This window comes from Tyto alba, unplaced genomic scaffold, assembly GCF_018691265.1.
Source record: "Tyto alba isolate M040663 unplaced genomic scaffold, T.alba_DEE_v4.0 Super-Scaffold_2, whole genome shotgun sequence".
Lineage (NCBI taxonomy): Eukaryota > Metazoa > Chordata > Aves > Strigiformes > Tytonidae > Tyto > Tyto alba.
Window position 1 is genome coordinate 2240497 of NW_024881282.1, and position 17738 is coordinate 2258234.

The 17738-nt window shown below is 55.3% G+C and overlaps 2 protein-coding genes across 4 annotated transcripts in view; one reads left to right on the forward strand and one right to left on the reverse strand.

The window, feature by feature from the left end:
* Positions 1-3809: 3809 nt before the first annotated feature.
* PLEKHB1 (pleckstrin homology domain containing B1) lies at positions 3810-9559 on the reverse strand. Of its 2 annotated transcripts, none has more exons than XM_042792367.1 (7): positions 9449-9559; positions 8102-8161; positions 7429-7581; positions 6457-6559; positions 5532-5571; positions 4557-4662; positions 3810-4173 (listed from the first exon to the last, which is right to left on the reverse strand). In XM_042792367.1, the coding sequence occupies exons 2-7, from the start codon at positions 8136-8138 to the stop codon at positions 4037-4039; spliced, it is 576 nt and encodes a 191-aa protein (XP_042648301.1). In that variant the 5' UTR covers positions 8139-8161; positions 9449-9559; the 3' UTR covers positions 3810-4036. The 2 variants fall into 2 exon arrangements, with proteins under 2 accessions (XP_042648301.1, XP_042648299.1); XM_042792365.1 differs by having other exon boundaries at positions 8102-8164; positions 9449-9549.
* Positions 9560-13794: 4235 nt separating this feature from the next.
* FAM168A (family with sequence similarity 168 member A) overlaps positions 13795-17738 on the forward strand; it is a 213921-nt gene continuing 209977 nt past the window's right edge. For both annotated transcript variants that reach the window (XM_032991165.2, XM_042792369.1), the window contains exon 1: positions 13795-13946. The gene's annotated coding sequence lies outside the window, so the exon portion shown is untranslated. The remainder of the gene's footprint in view (positions 13947-17738) is intronic.

Below are 17738 nucleotides of genomic sequence, written 5' to 3' on the forward strand. Positions count from 1 at the left end.
GCGGGAGTTAAACGCCGGCTGAATCACAACGACAAGAGCAGCTCTGCCCGTCCCGGGGAGGATGAGGAGTAGGGCTGAAGGCAGCTGGGGCTGGAGGCAGCTGGGTGATGCTCCCGGCTCTGCCCCGCTGGGTTGGGAGGGAGGAGGCTTTCCACCAGCGCTGTTTCCCTGTCGAATCTTCCAGGCTCGCCACCTGTTTCTGAGGTTTTGGGTATAAATTAAAGCCATTTCGAGTGTTTGCTGTCGGCCACCCGGAGAGCACGGCTGGAACGAGGACGGTGTTAACGGCTTGATTAAACATCCTGCCGATTAAAGCACTGAAATGGCTCTACATCCCCCTCCCCAATCCTCGGTCCTGGCGTTTGCCGAGGCATAGCAGCTCCCTGTGCAGCTGCTTTATTTCCAGTTCAGTGGGTTTTGGTCGCAGCGAGGGCCGGGGCGACCTCCAGCTGATTTCTTGGCGGTGACATTTGGCGGCTGATCTTCCCAGGCTGTTCGTGGCCATGGTTGGACATTCACCTCTTGAGCCAGATTCCACTAATTCTCAGTTCTGAGGGTTTTTTGAGTTATTCGGGGCTTCGGCAGCTCTTGCTGCTGCAAGAGAGGGGTCGTGTGAGTCTCTATCAGAGTGGGTCAACCCTAATTTCTGTTTTTTGGCACTTATCCTTCTGCTCGTGGTCCCAGTCGGCACTGAAAGCCCCTGTGAAGACCTGAGCGGAGCTGAAACTGAGCCAGGTTGTTTTGCGGACGCTGGCTTCCGTTGTTTGGGCTTCCAAGTTTATTTTTAACCTATTTAATTGCTCCTTCGTTTAGCTTCCTAGCGAAGGGTCTGGCTGCCATCAGCTGCTCCCACCAACAGCGTTGAAGACCCCAGGAATCGCCGCTGCAGGCACGTGCTGCTCTGTCGCTGCCCTCCTCGGTGGCTTTGCTCAGATCACCTGGCGCCCTTCCTTGGGTCTTTGGGAGACTGGCACAGCCCCGCTGGGAAGGAGAGAAGCCGGATCAGCCCTGGGATGTTGAGGTACCGCAGGGATGAGGAGTGGGGGATCAGTCTGAAGTGGAGAGAAGGAGCTTTTGCAGGAAAGGAGGTGCCCCTCTCCAGGTCACGCTGCTCTCAGCGAAGCACCTCCAGGCACGTCTCACCCTTGGGTTACGCCCCTTGCATGGGAAATGCCTGCCAGCAGCTCCTGGAGACTCCCCTAGGAAAAACTCTGGCTTTTCCTAAATCTCCCGGCTCCCGGGTTTGCTGAAATGCCTGAGAAAAGAGGGTTTAGGCAATGTCCCCCTGCTTGGCCCGTCCCTACAACCGCCTCCTCCCTGCCCAGCCTAAACCACCTTGCACCCCCGGGTTACGCTGTTGGGACTCCGATGTTTTATTCCCACCGGAGCTGGGCTCAACCCCGGGAGGTTTCCATGTCCCAGGCGGATGGGACGGCCCCGGGGAGTCACCTTTGTTGTTCATCGGTGTCAGCACCAGCCTGGGGCTGGTTCAGCCCCGGAGCTGATCCGGACTCAGCCCTTGTACCGTGGGATTTCACGGTGGGGACAGGAGGTGGATCCCCCATCCCTGCAGCAGGTCCTGCTCCCCACCCCAGCTTATTCCCAGCCACATCGAGGAAAAGGGCTGTTGTTCCTTTGGGGCCAGGGTAGGGGACACCCTGCAAAGGGTGTTCTGCTCCCGCGAGGACAGCTTTAGGTGGAAACGATGGAAAAATAGGTCGGGAAGTGGGACAGCGGCCCCCGCCTCAGGGCTGGGAGCGGGGCCCAGCGCTGCTCAGCCTCCGCGCAGCTCCTTTCCCTTCTGACGCGCATCCGAAAAGCGGTCGTGGGTTTGTCGTTTCGTTTCTCTGTCTCCTCTTCCCCCTTTTGCAGCAGGAATAACCGGCGGCGGAGGAGAGCGGGGAGGTGCAGAGGTGAGTGTGTGGGCTGCGGGACCTGGGCTGGGAAGCAGGAGGGGGCCGAGGAGGGGCGGTGGGGCCGGATCCTTCTCCTCACCACCCCTTGGAACTGGGCTTTGCGTGCTGGGCTAACCGCAGCGACGCGAGGGGGGGGCCGTGGGGGAAAGCCTGGCTTAGAAAACGCTAAAATTTTTCTAAAAGCAGGGGGCAGGCCAAGCTCACCTTCGATGATTTGCGAATTAAATAGACCCAGCGACACTTTTAAGCCATCTGGAGGCTTAAAGCGGGGCTGGCAGGGCCCTGTGCTGCGCCGGGGCCTTCCCCAACGGGGACGGCTCATCCCGCAGGGAGAATTTGGGATGCGAAGGAAGGAGCTGGGGCAATTTGGGATGCGAAGGAAGGAGCTGGCTGTGCCGGCACGCCATCGCGGTCCTCTAGCACCGCGCTGAGCCGGATTTCTCAGGCAGCTTTTTTCCCCTTCTGCGTCTCCTCGGGGCCGTCGCGCCGTGTTCGGCGGCTGTGAGCCGGGAGACCCCGACCCCCCCGGGGCCGGGTGCTGCGAGGTTGGCTCTGACCCCGTTTTCCCAAGGAGCAGGTGGTGGGGTTTTTGAGCTTTTTGGTTGCTCGTCCCTCCCCGCGAGCTGCCCTTGGAGCCCCCAGCTGAAAAAGGGGGGAGGAAAAGGGGTGTGGGAGGAGATGGGGGAGCCGGTGCCACCCACGCGCGGCTCTCGAGGGGGACCCAAACCTTCCCACCCCCTGGAGATCAGCGAGGACGAGCAGCCCCCTCGTCATCCTCACTCACCCGCAGGCTGAGTCTCATTTTTTGCTGCCTTTATTAGACTGCAGCGAGCATTTTTTTTTTTTATTATTGATCTTTTTTTTTTCCTTCCTTCAAAAATCGATGCAGTTGACAGGCGGGGGTTTGCAGCAGGGGAGGCCGGGGAGGATGAGGATGGTATTTTGGGATATCCCGATCCCCCCATCAGGTGCAGGGCCGGACTGATCCAGGGCTTCAATGCCAAGAGCGGGCTGGGGTGCTGGTGGCACTGGGGTTATTTTTCATCTCGCTGCTGTTTTGGTTTGTAATTCTTGAATTTGGTTAATCTCAACGGTGTCTCCAGGATAAAATCGTGCCTCAAAGGGTGATGCGTGGCCTCGGGGCCACCCAAAGGGACCGTGTGTCCCCCGTCCCCCCCTAAAATCCCAAATTCCTGCTTCCACAATCCTGTCCTGGCTGCCAGAAAGGTTCCCTGATCCCCACACAGAGCTGCCCTTGTCCCCAAGTGATTTTTATTTTTTAATTCCACACACCCCCCCCCCCCCCCAAAAATCAGAGTGAAACCCAAGACGCTGTGCGTCCCTCCCACCCTGGCTCTCACTTGGCTGGGGAAGCTGCAATATTCCCACGGCTCTTCCCAACCCAATTCCCAGGAGCTTTTGTACCATTTCTCCAGCTCGGCCAGGCCCAGGGGACCCAGTGCGAGGCTGGAAGTGGGGTGGAAATCCTGCAAAAGCTTTTTTTTAACCTCCCTTAATCTTGAATCTTACCTGTTTTTTCAGCATCCCTGGCGTTGCCTCTTGTGTCAGCACCCACTCCTGCTCCGGTGCCGGAGCCTCCCCCTCCAAAAAAACCCCAAAAAGCAGCTGTGCTGCCTTTCTTTTTTTCTTTAGCAGCTGGCATTGCAAAAAAATTCAGCCACCTTCTCCCCAAATAACTCCCCCTCGCTCCAAAAACCAGGTATTTCTGCAACCAGCTCCCGTCGCAGATTTGGGGTGGGGAGTTGAGGTGGGTTTTGGGGCTCTGGGGCGCTGCGCCCTCCCCTCTGCTGCCGGCCCCGGCAGCTGCCCAGACCTTTTTGGCTGGGAATCGGGTGCTGAGGGGGATTTTGGGGTGGGGTTTTGAGGGGTCTCTGAAGCGGGGGGGCAGTTATTTAATGCAAAAGCCGGGGTTGAGAGGAGGAGGTGGGGTGGTTCTCTCTCCCCAGGGGGGCGAGCAGGCTGGTTTTGGGAGGTTGGAGGGTGGTTCAGGGCGGGTACCAAGCCAGGGGTGAGTTAAACCAGGTTGGGGCTGGGGGGGAGCTGTGATTTGATTTTGAGGTGGGGGGGGTGTCACATCCTGCAGGAGGGGGGGGGCGCTGCTAAAACCAGCACGGCATCCACATGAAGGAGCCCAGGGCGGCACCGGTGGCCGCCCCTGCCAGCAGCCCCAAGGCCATCTGGTCCCCGGAGACGCGGTAGGGATCCTCGCGCACAATGACGTGGGTCACCCCGGGAGCTGGAAGGCAAAAAAAATAATAAAAAAAATAATAATAAAAAAAAAAAAGGGGGGTGGGGATGGTGGGGAGGGGGGCACTGCTTCCCCCTAAGGGGTGCCAGCGGAGTGGGACCCCCATTTTTGGCACGTCCCCTCTGTCGCCGCGGCTCCTTCCAGCGTCCCCACCCCGCGGCACGGCGGCCAACGGGCGGCAGTGCAATGAATTCACCAGGACTCAGCCCCTTGATTCCCTCACCTGGGCTCTGTGTGCCAAGGGGGCAGCTGTGCCACCACCCCCCTCCCACCCCCCACCCCCCCCCCCGGCATCAAACTGAATTTTGGGGAGGGATGGGGCGAATCGGGCTGCGGCCACCGTCCCAGTGCTGCCAGACTGGGCCACCCACCTCCGTACTGGTGGCCGTAGTGGCCGGAGCTGATGTAGGCGGTCTGGTGGGAGTCGAGGGGCACCGTCTGGTAGTAGTCGTCGTCGTAAGGGTCGTAGACGTGCACCTGGGAGCAGCGGGAGCGCAGCGTGAGGCTGGGGACCGAACTGGGGCTGCGGTGGAGCCCGCTGGGGCTGTGCCTCAGTTTTCCCCCGCTGAGCGATGGGAGCCCTGAATCGCTTGGGTTCTGCTGCGGGAAGGGGGGCCCAGAGTGTCCCCAGTGCCTTGGGGCAGCCTTAGCTCACGTCCCCCAGTCACCCACCTGTGCTTGGGTCACCTGAACTATGGCCCCCATCACCTTAAATTCTGTCCCTGTCACCTTAACTTTGCCCCATCAACTTAAATTTTGTTCCTGCCATCTTAAATCTGTCCCATCACCTTACCTTGTGTCCCTACCACCTTAAATCCTGTCCCTGCTACCTTAATTCTGTCTGTGCCATATTAATTCTGTCCCTGTCACCTTAACTTGTGTCCCTGCCACCTTAATTCTGTCCCTATCACCTTAAATTCTGTCTCTGCCACCTTAATTCTGTCCCTATCACCTTAAATTCTGTCCCATCACCTTAACTCTGCCCTCTCACCTTACCTCTGCCTTCATGCCCCTTATGTGTCCTCTGTCACTGTCCCCATCCCCCTGTGTCCCCTGTCACCTCTGGCTCCACCAGCCCTGGAGCAGGGCCCCCCTCGCCTCCGTCACCTTCTGCTGGTGGCAGCACGAGCAGGCTGCTCTGTCCCTCCCGCTTCTCCTCATCCTCCTTCCCTCTCTGGCTCCAGGGGCTTTTACTCCCCATGTCCTGAGGCTTGATGGGCAAAGGCATTTTTGGGGGGGGCACCCTGAGCTCAGCATCAACCCCGGGGGGGTGGGGGGCGGGGCTGGTGTCACCCCCACCCTGCCCGAAGCCCAGGTGACCCTTTTTTGGGGGGATGAAGCCTCACCGGGGTGGATTTTGCCTCCAGCACGGCCATCTTCCAAGCGCTGCAAACAAACCAGAGGGACCCGGTTTTAGGGTGCACTGAGGGGGTGGGAATTGTCCCCAGGGGGCTGCCCAGCCACACGACCACCCCCCCAGTGACCTGGCTGTGGCCGCAGGGCCGGCACTCATCTTTATTTCCCTGCTAGCCAGCTCTGGGCTAACAGATGGGGCTGGAAGGTACCTGAGGCCCCGGGGATGGGCACAGGGCTGAACGGCCCTGCCTCAAACAAGGGCAGGAAAATCACATCGAAATTGAGGGAAAAAGCAGGTAATGGATGAATTTCCATTCAATGGGGGGGTCAAGATTGATTGGTTGAGCTCAGCTTGTCCATGGCTGAACATCTCCCTCCATCTAAGTTCAGCTGAAGGTTGCCCACTTTTAATTTTTTTATAATTAAAAAACAAATTTAGTTATAAAAATTAATATTTTTAAAAAATTCTTAGTTTTTATAGAAATAGGAGGGGAACAGGGCTAAAAGTGGGTGTTTCCCCTTGCTGGGCATGGCCTTGAGCCAGTAAAGATTCACTTTCACACTATTTATTGCCAAATACTGATGAAAACCCTTCCCCGGCGATCCTCAGTCAGACCAAGAGGCGATTTCTCAGCCGGAAGGGAAACCCCCACCACAGGAGCTCGACTGCTTAAAAATAGCAGGTTTTGGCTCCGAATTATTCAGCAGAAAACCCAGATCTCCACCTGCGCCTATCGCCCTGCGCGCGAAGGCGGGTGTCAGAGAAAACAGGAGCTCCGTGGGGTTTCAGCCACGGGTGGGATGTGGTGGGAGCGGGACAGGGCGGGTCTCATGCGGATGAGGTTCCTTCCAGGTTTGGATAATTTGGATAAAAAAAAGCCGCCGAGGGGATTTCGGGGCAGGATTTCAGCTTACACAGCGTCATCCTCGCTCTCGGCGCACAGCGTCGTCTTCGAGCCGTCCCGCAGCACGATGGTCAGCAGGCAGTCGTGGCTCTGCCCCTCGGGCGGCTGCACATCTGGAACCAGGGGGGGACAGGGTCAAAAAAAAAAGAGACCCCAGAGCCCCTCCCCACCTGCCCCCGGCCCCTCTCAGGTCAGGCTCCAAATTAGCTCCGCTCCGTGTGCCGCTAACGAAGGCAACCGCTAAAAACCTGCTGGGGCACCTCACGATTTCGCTTTAATTTCAGCTCCATCTCCACTTGCAAGATCCTGTTGGGATCTCAAAGGTTAAAAGCCGACGCGAGCGAAGTGCTGGCGAGCAGAGATGTCCACCCCCGCGGCAGAAAGAAAATGGAAGGACAGAAAAGCGCCAAAAATTTGCCCTCGCTTTGAATTTGCCAGATTGCAGCAGGTGCTCCGAGTCTGTCAAAGCACGAGACTCGCCGCTGGGGTTGGATCGTGAGCAAGAAAATCTTAAATCCCCCCAGGTTTGTGTGTTTTCCCCCCCATTTTCAAAGCTCTGCAGGACCTTTCGGTGAGGGTAAAACTTGGGGTTCATGCTCCCGCTGCGGCATCCCGGCTTCAGCAGCCCAAGAAAGGCGCTTTGTGTGGTGGCCGTGGGCTGCCGGGGCCGAGCCGAGCCGCTGTTTTGTTCTCCTTGTTTGTGCGAGACGGCGAGGGATGACTCACGGCCGTGGGATCGTGTTTTGAACAAGCACAAGCCAGGAGGAGAGTTTCTCCTTCCTTCCCAGCGGAAAAGCAACGGAAGATGCGACGTGCATCTCACGGGGGGGACGGCCTGGCGCTGGCTGGGAGTTAGAAAGCGGGGAATGGGGCAGCCTGGATTATTTTGGGGGTATCCCAGATGCGCACAGCGTTTAAAAAGGTTACAACTAGGTGGGAATCCCTGCAGGGGAAGGGGTTGGGGGGGTGGGATGTTGCTCACCTCTGCACTCGCGGCCGATCCTCACGTCCCGGCAGCTGTATTTGACGTGGATCCGGCCGTCCATGTCGCGCTGCGTCTCGTCATGGTAGTAAACCAAGCTGCCGTCCAGGTAGAGAACGAACCAGTTTCTCTTCCAGCGGCGCAGGATGGAGCCTGGCGGGATGGGGAGGAGGTGAAGGACCCCGGTGAGCTCACCCAGCCCCCAAGGCCGTTCCCCCAGATTTGCGGCTGGATTCCCCCGGCTGCAGCCCGCAGGGCACCCCCGTGCCCGGCATGAGCAGCCGGGGCAGCGCGGCCAGGTGGTTTTAAATTAAAAAAAGGCTGCCAAAAAAAAAAAAAAAAAAAAAGAAAGAAAGAAAAAAAAGCCATCAGGGCATCTTGGTGCTGCCCCGCTGTGTGTACGGGAGCAGGTCCAGCCCCGGGCATGGAGCCGCACGGCTGTTTTCATGGCAGACGGCCCCTCTCTCCTCTTACATAAATCCATGAGCCGCTGAGCCCCGATTTCCTCACTGCCATGGATTAACCACCCGGATTGGGGCTCATCCCCCCCCTCCCTGTACCTCCTCCCAGCACCCCATAGCCAAAACCTCTCTGGATTTCTGTTTTTTTTTTTTTGGGGGGGGGGGGGGTCGGGGGGAGCTCCCAACCTGGAAGGCTCAAGGGTTGCACTTACTCTGCCGCCAAAGCCAACCGCTCTTCACCAGCGCCATGGCTGCGGGAGGGTTTTCCGGACCTGCTGGCAGGGGAAAAATAACGGGGTTAAAATAGCAGCTCCCATCTCACCTGTGAGTTTTTTCCCCCTGGTTATCACCTCCCCACAGCTCCGGGAGCACAGCGGGATGGGGAGTCACCCTTGTTGCCCCCCCTTTTTTTTCCCTTTTTTTTTTTTTTTTTTTTGAGGAGGAGGGATGAGCCAAGCGCGCCGGTTAATCGGGGTTAGACAGATGTGGGATTTCGTCATCTGAGAAGCATCACGAAGGCAGGGAGGAGGAACTCCAGCCACCTTCCTTTCTGCTTCTAATCTCATTGGGATTTAGGGATTATCAACCCATGGAGGTAAACGGAGAAATCCGGTCTGTGGATGAAAACAGGCAGCAACTCCCCACGCACGGCCCCAGTAACTTTCCACAGCAAACAACAGCCACGCTTGTTTGTTTTCCCTGCCTGGATGGAAATTTGTCCTTAATAAGGCCATGAAGTCATCGCTCCCTGGGTCCCCTGGCAGATCCAACCCCCCAGGCCCAGGCAGGACCCCAGCACCCCAATGATGGGGGCTCAGCACCCCACGTTGGTCTCCAGGACTGCCTGGCTGGGTCCCTTCCAGGTCTGGGGGGGACGCTGAGGCACAGATCCCCCCCCAGTACCTCTGTGCCTCGGTACCTGCGTTACCCAGCACCCAAATCCCTGGGAATCCACATCCCCCTGGAGTCTGCAGCCCTGGCACCTGCGTTTCCATGGCACCCACATCCCCCTGGTACCTTTGTCCCCCCAGCACCTATGTCCCCCTGGTACTTTTGTCCCCACCCCAGCACCCATGTCCCCCCCCCCCCCCCCCCCCCGTGCCTTCGTTCCCCTGGCACCCGTGTCTCCTTGGCACCTACGTCCCCACAGCACCAGTATCCCCCTGCCACCCCTGTCCCCCAGAAATCACAGCCCCAGAGTACCTGGCACCCTCCTCCTGTACTCATACCCCCCTCCCCTGGTACCCCCATCCCTCAGTACTCTCACCCCCATGGCACCTTCATCCCCCCCCGTACCCACATCTGGTGCCCTCATCCTCCTCTATCCACACCCCCTGGTACCCACAGCCCCCGCTACCCTTTTACCCCCCTGTACCCACATTTTGGGGCAGAAGCATCCCTCTGCTACCCACATCCCTCAGTACCAGCACCCCCGGGGACCCTCAATCCCCCACTACTGTCATCCCCCGGTACCCACATCCCTGCTTCCCCCCCCCCATCCCCTGGTAGTCGCTGTCCCCAATTCCCCACTCCGGGATCCCCCCACACACATCCCTCACCGGGAGAAAGCGTCGCGGCGGGTCCCCGCTGCGGGCAGCGCTGCGCTCCCGCTGCCCGGTCCTGCCTGGTCCTGCCCGCACGCACAGCTCGCCGGGAGCTGTAGTCTGGGCCAGGCAGGGGTGGGCAGGAGCAGGCAGGGCCCGAGCGGCGGGCTTGGTTGGTTAGAAACATCCTAAAGTGCCAGTCTGAGGGGAAAATAGCACTTTTTAGCAATTTATCCCCCCAAAAGCAGCTGCCCGGTGGTGGCGCAGCCGGGTTGGTGCCACTGGTGATGCCCGTGGGTGATGCCCGCCGTGGGATCGGGGCTCCACCACCTCTGAGCCCCACAGTCTCCCCAGGACCCCCCTTTTCCTCCGGAGATGGAGCAGCCACGCGACTGGGAGAAGTTGGGCAATCGGGGAGGGGGGGGAGTGGGGGGGGTCCAGAGTGGTTGGAAATGACCCACGTGCTGGTGACAGCAGTGTGGGTGCCCCTTGGGAGCCCCAAAACCACGTCAGGGGATCTCCTGCCCCCACACGGAACTGGACACAGGGAGATGAGATGTTTAGGGGATGCAGGACCGTCCTCTGGTGCCGGGGGGTGTTTCATACCACAGCGGGATCTTGCCGGAGCAAGCACTGGGGGCACATTGCTGCCAGGAGCATAAATTAGAAACAACCCAAATTTTAAGCACCTAAATGCTTGGCTGAATTGAATTTTTGAGTGGAGTGAATTATCCTCTGGGTTAAAATCAAGGTCCGACCTGGCTCCTGCTAGAGTTAAGAGCAAAACTATCGTCGGCTGTGGAGACAGGGGCTTGATTCGTACGTGCTCAAAGGCTGCAGGGTTGGAAAAGCTGCTGGAGTCATCGCTGCACATTACTGGAACCTCTCGCCCTGCTCCAGACATCCGAAGCTTTGCAGAACCTGTTGTGAGGAAAAAAAAAAAAAAAAAAAAAAAAAAAAATGCAGTTGGGAGCAGAGGAGGAGAGCCTGGGATGCATCCCTGCGCCCCGCCGGCAGAGACACAGCCCCCAGGGAGATTTTGAAATTACAGACTGGGGGATCTGAGGGGATAACGTGATGTTGAATTATTTGGGGAGATCAAGAGCTGAGAACCACCCAACCCCCCCTTATCCACGCCTCTTCCACAAAAATAAGGGCCAGTGAGGAATATCTGTATATTTTATATATGTTTATGTCTCCATACAGATCTGTAAGGTGTGCCCAGGCAAACGTGCAGGTGCTGCCCGCCACAGGCAGGATCTGTGCGTGGGCAGGGATGTGTTCCTATCGAGACCAGCCTGTGGTGAGAGCCCAGAGCCTCTCCCAAAGCCTTTTTTTGCCGCCTGGGGAAGGAAATAACCTATTTCCTACGGGTCCACTCGCATGCTGGAAACAGTCGGAACCGAGACAACTTGGGGAGGGCAATCCCCGGCGGCTGGCTGGCGTTACGCAGCTTAAAATACAAGTCAGGTTATTTATAGTCAAGGCTGGGCTGATAATAAAGATGTTTATTAAGCATATGGCAGCCCTTTCTACAAAAAAAACCCCTCATCTATTCCAGCAGGCTTTTCAATGTAAAGCCCTTTCCCTCCAGCACTGGCTTGACTGTAGCAAACAGCAGAAGGAATTAAATTAATCCAGCAGTGTGCAGGTTGATTACAAAGGAGTTAAACTGCAATTGCTCCGTTGGCCAGGGCACGCACACGCAGCTCCGAGCGTCCCTCCGCACCGGTTATCGGGCTGCAAAACATCCTGGTCGCGCTAAGTATTTCAGAGAAGTATGTGTGGAAATCAGGGGTTGGGCCAGATAATTTGTTCTGCAATTAATTAATTAAAAAAGTTCCCTTAGGAAGGGATTTGGGCTGAAATTTGGATTTACTCTGGGGTATCCACCTGTATCGGGCTGCCCTCCCGCAGGTAGACTAATGCCATAGTTTGGTATAAATTGTTCTCAGAGCTTTTCTGCCACATTATTGTGAGCTCTGCCACAGGACTGGAATAATTTGTCTCCTTGACAGCAAAAGGACACGCCACCGAGTGAAATAAATAGATGCTCTATTTAAAATGGCAGCAGATTTTCATGGGGTTGAAAATCTATAGCGCTGTGCTAATGGCTTCTGCTTGGCTCCAGCCCCGTGTTGGCTGGCAGAGAAGCCATCAACTTTATTCCAAGAAGGAGAGGAGGGAAACACCACTAACAATGACAAAAAGAAAAAAGGGGATAGAAATAAACCCCCCGGGAGCAAACATCAATGCAGCCCACATGTTTGTGATGGACGGGCAGGTGTCAGGGATTGCAAATCGAACATGGTACCATTGAAACATGCCCAAATTCCTCCAGGGAAAAAAGAAAGATGATGCTGACGTGGGATTTTGGGGCTTGGTTTATTTACTTCTTGCAAACTGTTTGGGGTTTTTTTTGTTGTTAGATGGGATAAATTTGGGGCACACTGAGTGGAAATGGTGACCTGAGGAGCCAGGAGGTTATTTCCAGCCAGCAAATCTGCTCAGGTGGAAGAGAGAGGATGCAACGTGGGAGCAGCCTCGGCCCCTCGCTCAGGGGAGCCAAATCACAGATTTCCCCTCATTTTCCACAGCAGTTGGGTGCTGCTCAGTAAAAGAGGCAGACTTTGAAACTTCCAGTTTGTTTTTCCTTCAGCTGGGCTCTGTCTCACCCGGGTGGTAGTTACAGCAAGAAGCTGTCACAGAGTGGAGGCAGAGATTTCCCCCCGTCCCAGCCAAAGATGTCGGTTTTGGCTATGAAACAAAGGATTTTTGAAACTCTTCCCCTGTCTCATGTTCTGTAGGAAACCAGCGTCTCCTCCAGTGGGTCTCCCCTGTCTCCTCCTGCTGGGGAGGCAGATGGGCAGGAGCTCTGGGGGTCCAGACCCGCTGTCCTTGTGCTTGAACCCTTGGAGAGCCACAGGACACCCCAACGTTTGCTCTTTTACTAACACACATCTGCCGTTGGGACGGGTTGGCACCTGGCTTGCAGGGGGGGTAAAACCCCCACGGTGGGTTGTTAAAGAGCCCCCAAATCCCACCGGAGACTCCTTTTACAACATTGGGCATCCCATCTGTGCCACCAGGAGCCTGAACCCTGTAAAGAGAAAGGTAAAAGGAGAAAATGTTTCCCCTGATGTGGTTTTCACACCATCTCGCCCCACACCAACACGTCCGAAGGGTGAGAAACTGAAGTGAGCTGCTCGGGTACAACCCTTGCCAACCCCTGGGACACCAATTCCCTGATTCCCCAGGGGTGGGGAGTGCGGTAACGATCGCTCAGGAATCTTCACAAAAAGCAAAAATCCTTCAAACAGCAATGAGCCTCGTGGGGGATTGAGGAGGGGACACGGGGACATACCGCTGTTGGTGTCAGCCCCAGGGTGAAGACCTATTGGGATTTAATTCTCCACCTCCCAGATACCAACATTTTCCCCAAAATATTCCTTTCCTGCCCTCAAACCCAGCCGCTGAGCTGTGGTGACAGCTTGCACCCACCTCATAGATGTATGCACCAGTGGGTGCTGCTGGTCCCTCCTGTAAGGTTTCATGTGTCACGCCTGCTCCTTCATGAAAATTAATTAATTTGAGTTCCAGGAGAAGGGCCCTTTCCCTCTCCCTGGGGGGAGCCAGCAGCTGCCTTCCTCAAATATCAAAGGAGGTGGCTGCCCCCCCTGAGCAAAGGGGTTTGGTGGGGACAGGAAGAGGTGCAGGCTGGGGTCAGCAGAGGGTTTTTTGTTGTTTTTTTTTTTTTTTTTTTTTTTTTGTTTTTTTTTGAGGTGGTGCGCAGCAGAATGGCCTATTGGCGGGAAAATGGGCGAGGAGCCAGTTTGGGGTGTGAGGGGACGGCGCAAAGCCAGGCCGCGGCAGGAGGCAGCCCGGAGTGGGGGTGGTGGAGAGGGCAAAGCCGGGCCCCGAAGCTCTCCCCGCCGTGGGCCCGTGGCCCCGCTGTCGCCTGGAGACCCCCCCCGGGATCATCTCCCGGAGCCGCCGCCGGTGTTTGTAAAACCGGCGGAGCTCCCCGCGGCCTTCCCTCAGCCCGCCCGGACTACAACTCCCGGCATGCCCCGCCGCACTACAACTACCGGCATGCCTTGCCGCGCCCCCCCCCAGTGCCCCGCCGCACTACACCTCCCAGCAGGCAGCGCGCCGGCACACCACCTCCCAGCGTGCCCCGGAGCCCCTCCCGGGCCCTAGCTCCCACTCCTCCCGCGGCGCGGACTACATCACCCAGCGTGCCCCGCGGAGGGCGGCCGGCGGTGGTGCCGCGGCGGCGGCGCGCGGGGCATGATGGGAGTGGTAGTTCTCACGGCGTCTGTAACGGTCCCGCTGTGGTACTCCCCCCCCCCTCCCCGGTACGCCCGCCCGCCCGCCGCCGCCGCTCCCTCCCCCACCGGCTGCGGGCAGAGCAGGAGCCGCGGAGCAGGCAGCGGGAGGAGGGGGAGTGCGCTGCCGCCGCCGCCGCCGCACCGGGAGAAGGGACGCGCCGTCACCGCCCGAGCAGCCGCAGGTGAGGGGAGAGGGGAGGGGGGGGACGACACCCCCAGAGGGGCGACCGGTGAGGGGCGGGTGTGCGTGTGTGCGTGTGTGTGTGTGTGTGTGTGGGGTGGGTGACAGCGGTGGGGGGGTGCATGAGGGGACGGCGTGTGGGGGGGTTGTACCCTCGGAGGGAACAGGGCCGGGGGGCGGCGGTGGTTTGGTTTGGTTTTTGGTTGTTTTTTTTTTTTTTTTTTTTTTGGGGGGGGGGGCGGGGGGGAAGCATCCTTTCAATGAGTGGCCCTCTCGAGGGTGAGGGTCACGCGTGGCAGAAGAAGAGCGGGTGGGAAGGGGAGACCACCGCCCTGGGGAGGGCGAGACCCACCCCCGAAGCCTGTTGTTCCCCCCCCCCCCCCCCCCCCCTCAGAGCCTGTTGTCTTCCCTCAGCCTTGGTGGCGGGATTTACCCTCAGCCCCACAGGGAATGAGTGGGCTCGATGCCTCCAGGTTTAGGCGTGGGGGGGGCGGGTTGGGGGAACGGCGATGGTCAGGGGGGAAGGCCTCGGTTCACCTCAGGAGTCGCCTTTTGGGGCGCTTGGCTGCGGGGGGAGCCCGCCAAGGAGCCCCCACCGCCGGCTCCGAGCCAAGTTTCACCTTCTCTTCATGTGGAAGAAGAAGGGGAATGGAGTGACCGGGGCTTCACGAGTGATATTTTTCATCTGCTTGTGCCTAACCTCTCAACCTGATGTCAGTGTGGGGTTTGGGGGAATGTGGGCTGCACCCCAAGAGATTTGGGGGGGGGGGGGGGGCTGCCACCCCTTCACGGCGTACCCACTGAAAATCCCGAGAGGGGCCCGCGACGGCGGGAGCGATATCAGGGAATATTAACGAGCCCGCCAGCAACTTGATGGGATGGGAAGGGCTGAGTGGCGGCCGTCTCCCCCCATCCCGCTCCCCTTTGCGGGGGGTTTAAAAATGACTCGGGTTTGATGAGAGGGGGGGATGTCAGCGTCCAACATCTGTAGCCTGAAAGCAGAGAGCGCCTGGTTGTGAAATGTGAGGTGGCGTTATTTTTTTCTGTCTGTATAAAATAGCATATTCTATTCGTTTTTATGAAAGGGGTGATTCTTTTTTTTTTTTTTTTTTTTTTTTTTGGTAATAATTGCTTGAATACTTTGTTACTTGCATTGTGGTTTTCAGGGCAATGAAGTCTATTGCTATATTGTGGGTTAATAATGCCAAAAAGGTACTTGGCTTCAGTCCTTTATAGCAAGCAGAGGAGCTCTGAAGTATGGAAATGAAATAAATATTCATTATCAAAACAAGGTTTTGTACTGTTTTGGATTTTGGGGGGATTTTTTTTTTTTTCCCTCTTTTTTGCCCCCTGCACACTGTGATGATAAGCTTTCAGGTTATGGCTTGTATTTCCATAGACAGAATTTCATTCAAAAGGCATTCATTTAGTGCTGAATACTGTCAAATGTAGAAAAATGAGCAGGTTGTGTTTTTTTTTTTTTTTCCTCTCCTGGACAAAGGCATGTTGTACTAACCAGAAAGAAACCCCAAGTGATTCTATTTATGTTTTAATCAAAATATGATTTAAGATGCAGTGGTGTGTTTATTCTTGCTGTTAAATAGCGACGGAGGAAGCTAGAGCTTTTTTTTGCCTTTTTTTTTTTTTTTTTTTTTCTTTAAGGAATGTGAATGATGGAAACATCTTTAAGGAAACATTTTGCTGGACTTGATTGCATCGACCGCATTATTTCACGAAATGTTAACTGTGAAGTGGTTGTTGATTAGAACTCAAATTGAGGAGCGATGTTGAGCAATGTAAAGAAATGGAAATTAATACTAGGAGGCCAAATGCCTATTTTTTTCTTTAGTTCTCTCTGATGTTGATTTTGAATTTTAACTGTTTCATGGATTCTCTTGATCTTTATGGTTGAAGTACATTAAAAAAAACCCAACCAACAACTACGGTCTGAATATTTATTCTTGCTAGATGTATGTAGTCATTAAAAGGACTGGTATCGATTAACAATGTATTTTTTGGATGGGGTATATATTAAATCTGATTAACTTTTGTTCTGGCAGTTGCAAATATCAACTTACCTAGTTCTGCATCTTAACTTTTTATTACCAAAGTAAATGTTTACATTTTCCAGAAGGAATCTCTCTCTCCCAAATGATGTGCTTATAGTGGCCTTTCATTTTAGTGAATGTGTGCCAAGTATTTCAGATATTGTTGTTCAGAGGTATGGGGTTTTTGGTGTACTCTTTAGCTGATTAAAATTTCTGGCTGTTAGTACAGACACACTTATTTGGAGGGGTAGATATATAACCCTTCTCCTTTGGAACAAAGGGATCGAAAGCAAACTGACTGCACGCAGTGAAGGTGTTTTGGATTTGTTCAGTAATGGGAAATATTGCTTGGAGTGAGAAACCTAAATGATACACCCGTATTGCCTGGAAATTCCTGTGAAGTAACTATGGGATATGGTCATTTAGAAAGAACAGATTGTAGAGATCGTTCCTGATCTTAAGTGATACTCATCTGTCAGATTCGATGCTAAGTCTGCATTGCAGTAGGTGAACTGTGTAGGAATTTTTAAAACCCTTCTTTGCAGTTAAGTTTTCATGCTCCCCGATGTCAGTAACCCACCATACGGATAATGGGGAAGAACAGGAAAGAAAGGTGATACTGCTCTTGGTGCTCCTGCAAACATTTCTCAGGCAAGTGGAAATGCTTTGGAGAAGCATTTCTGCGAAAGGCCTTCAGTACCTCAACAGAAAACATAATTAAAATGATAATTAAATTGAGTCTAAATTTAATTATCTGATCTGTCTAGAAGAGTTTGTGAACCTCAGTCTGGATGCATAGGTGCAGATGCAGCCACTTTAGGCAAGGGAAGCTCGTGTTTAATCCAGATTAGTGTCCGCTTTCGATAAGTTTTCAGAGGCAACTGCCATGAGATTGGGGCTGGTCTCCTTTTCTGGGAAGTGGGATGCTCGCAGCTGGGATGCAGCTCCTGGCTCACCAAGTCCTACCTGCCGCGAAAGCCAGCAACCGTAGTTTAAACATAATTCAATCATATTTTAAACCCAGGTCTTTTTGTGCTGCTGCCTGTGGCAGAGGAGCGTTTCAGACCTTTACCCTCTGGTAGTTAGAAACCTCCCCATTTCCACCCGGGAACTCTGCTGATTTCCAGCTCAAGCGGTTGGTAGCAGTTGATGAGGCTGTCAGAAGGGAAATACAACTTTTATATCTTCCTTTCTGAGCTCACTCTTTCCTTCAGTCTGGATTATGATCTTCATTTGTCTTCCAGTCATGCCTTTTGGGCTTGATTGTATCTGCAGAGGCCCCCGATTTCCCTTTCCGCAGCACAAGTGCTCCGTGTACTTTCTGTTTCCTCTGCAATTCATAAAGCCTCTCCTTAAACTGCGGCGTTTTTATCTGTGCGTTTCGGTCCCGAATTAGCTCCGTGCGGGCTGGTTGGTGCTCCGCTCGGCTGGTTTCTCCTCGGGCAGCTGTGGATGGTTGGGCGCCGTCTCCCCGCGCCGTGGAGGTGCTCGGGCTGAGCCTTGTCACGAGGCGAGAGACGTGCGATGTCCTGCCAATCTCCTCCTCCCAACGCTGGTACGACAAAGAAGTATTTGAAACATCCCCGAGAGAACTGTGTTATGAGCCAGCGTGCTCGGGGAGGAGTGACTCTTGCATCGCTTTCAAAGTGCAAACGAGGTAATTTTACAGCGGCGTCTTTGATTTATTCACGGGCGAGATCGTGTGTCTGAGAAGAAGCTGGCTGCGAAGGAGAGGTTGGTAACTA

What these genes read in the sequence shown, in the direction of transcription:
- PLEKHB1 (XM_042792367.1), bottom strand. Translation starts at nt 8,138, where the DNA reads ATGGCGCTGGTGAAGAGCGGTTGGCTTTGGCGGCAGA. An exon ending in TGGAGGCAAAATCCACCCCG is followed by an intron (nt 4,663 to 5,531) that starts GTGAGGCTTCAT and finishes CGCTGCTCCCAG; the next exon opens with GTGCACGTCTACGACCCTTA. An exon ending in CTACGGCCACCAGTACGGAG is followed by an intron (nt 4,174 to 4,556) that starts GTGGGTGGCCCA and finishes TTTGCCTTCCAG; the next exon opens with CTCCCGGGGTGACCCACGTC.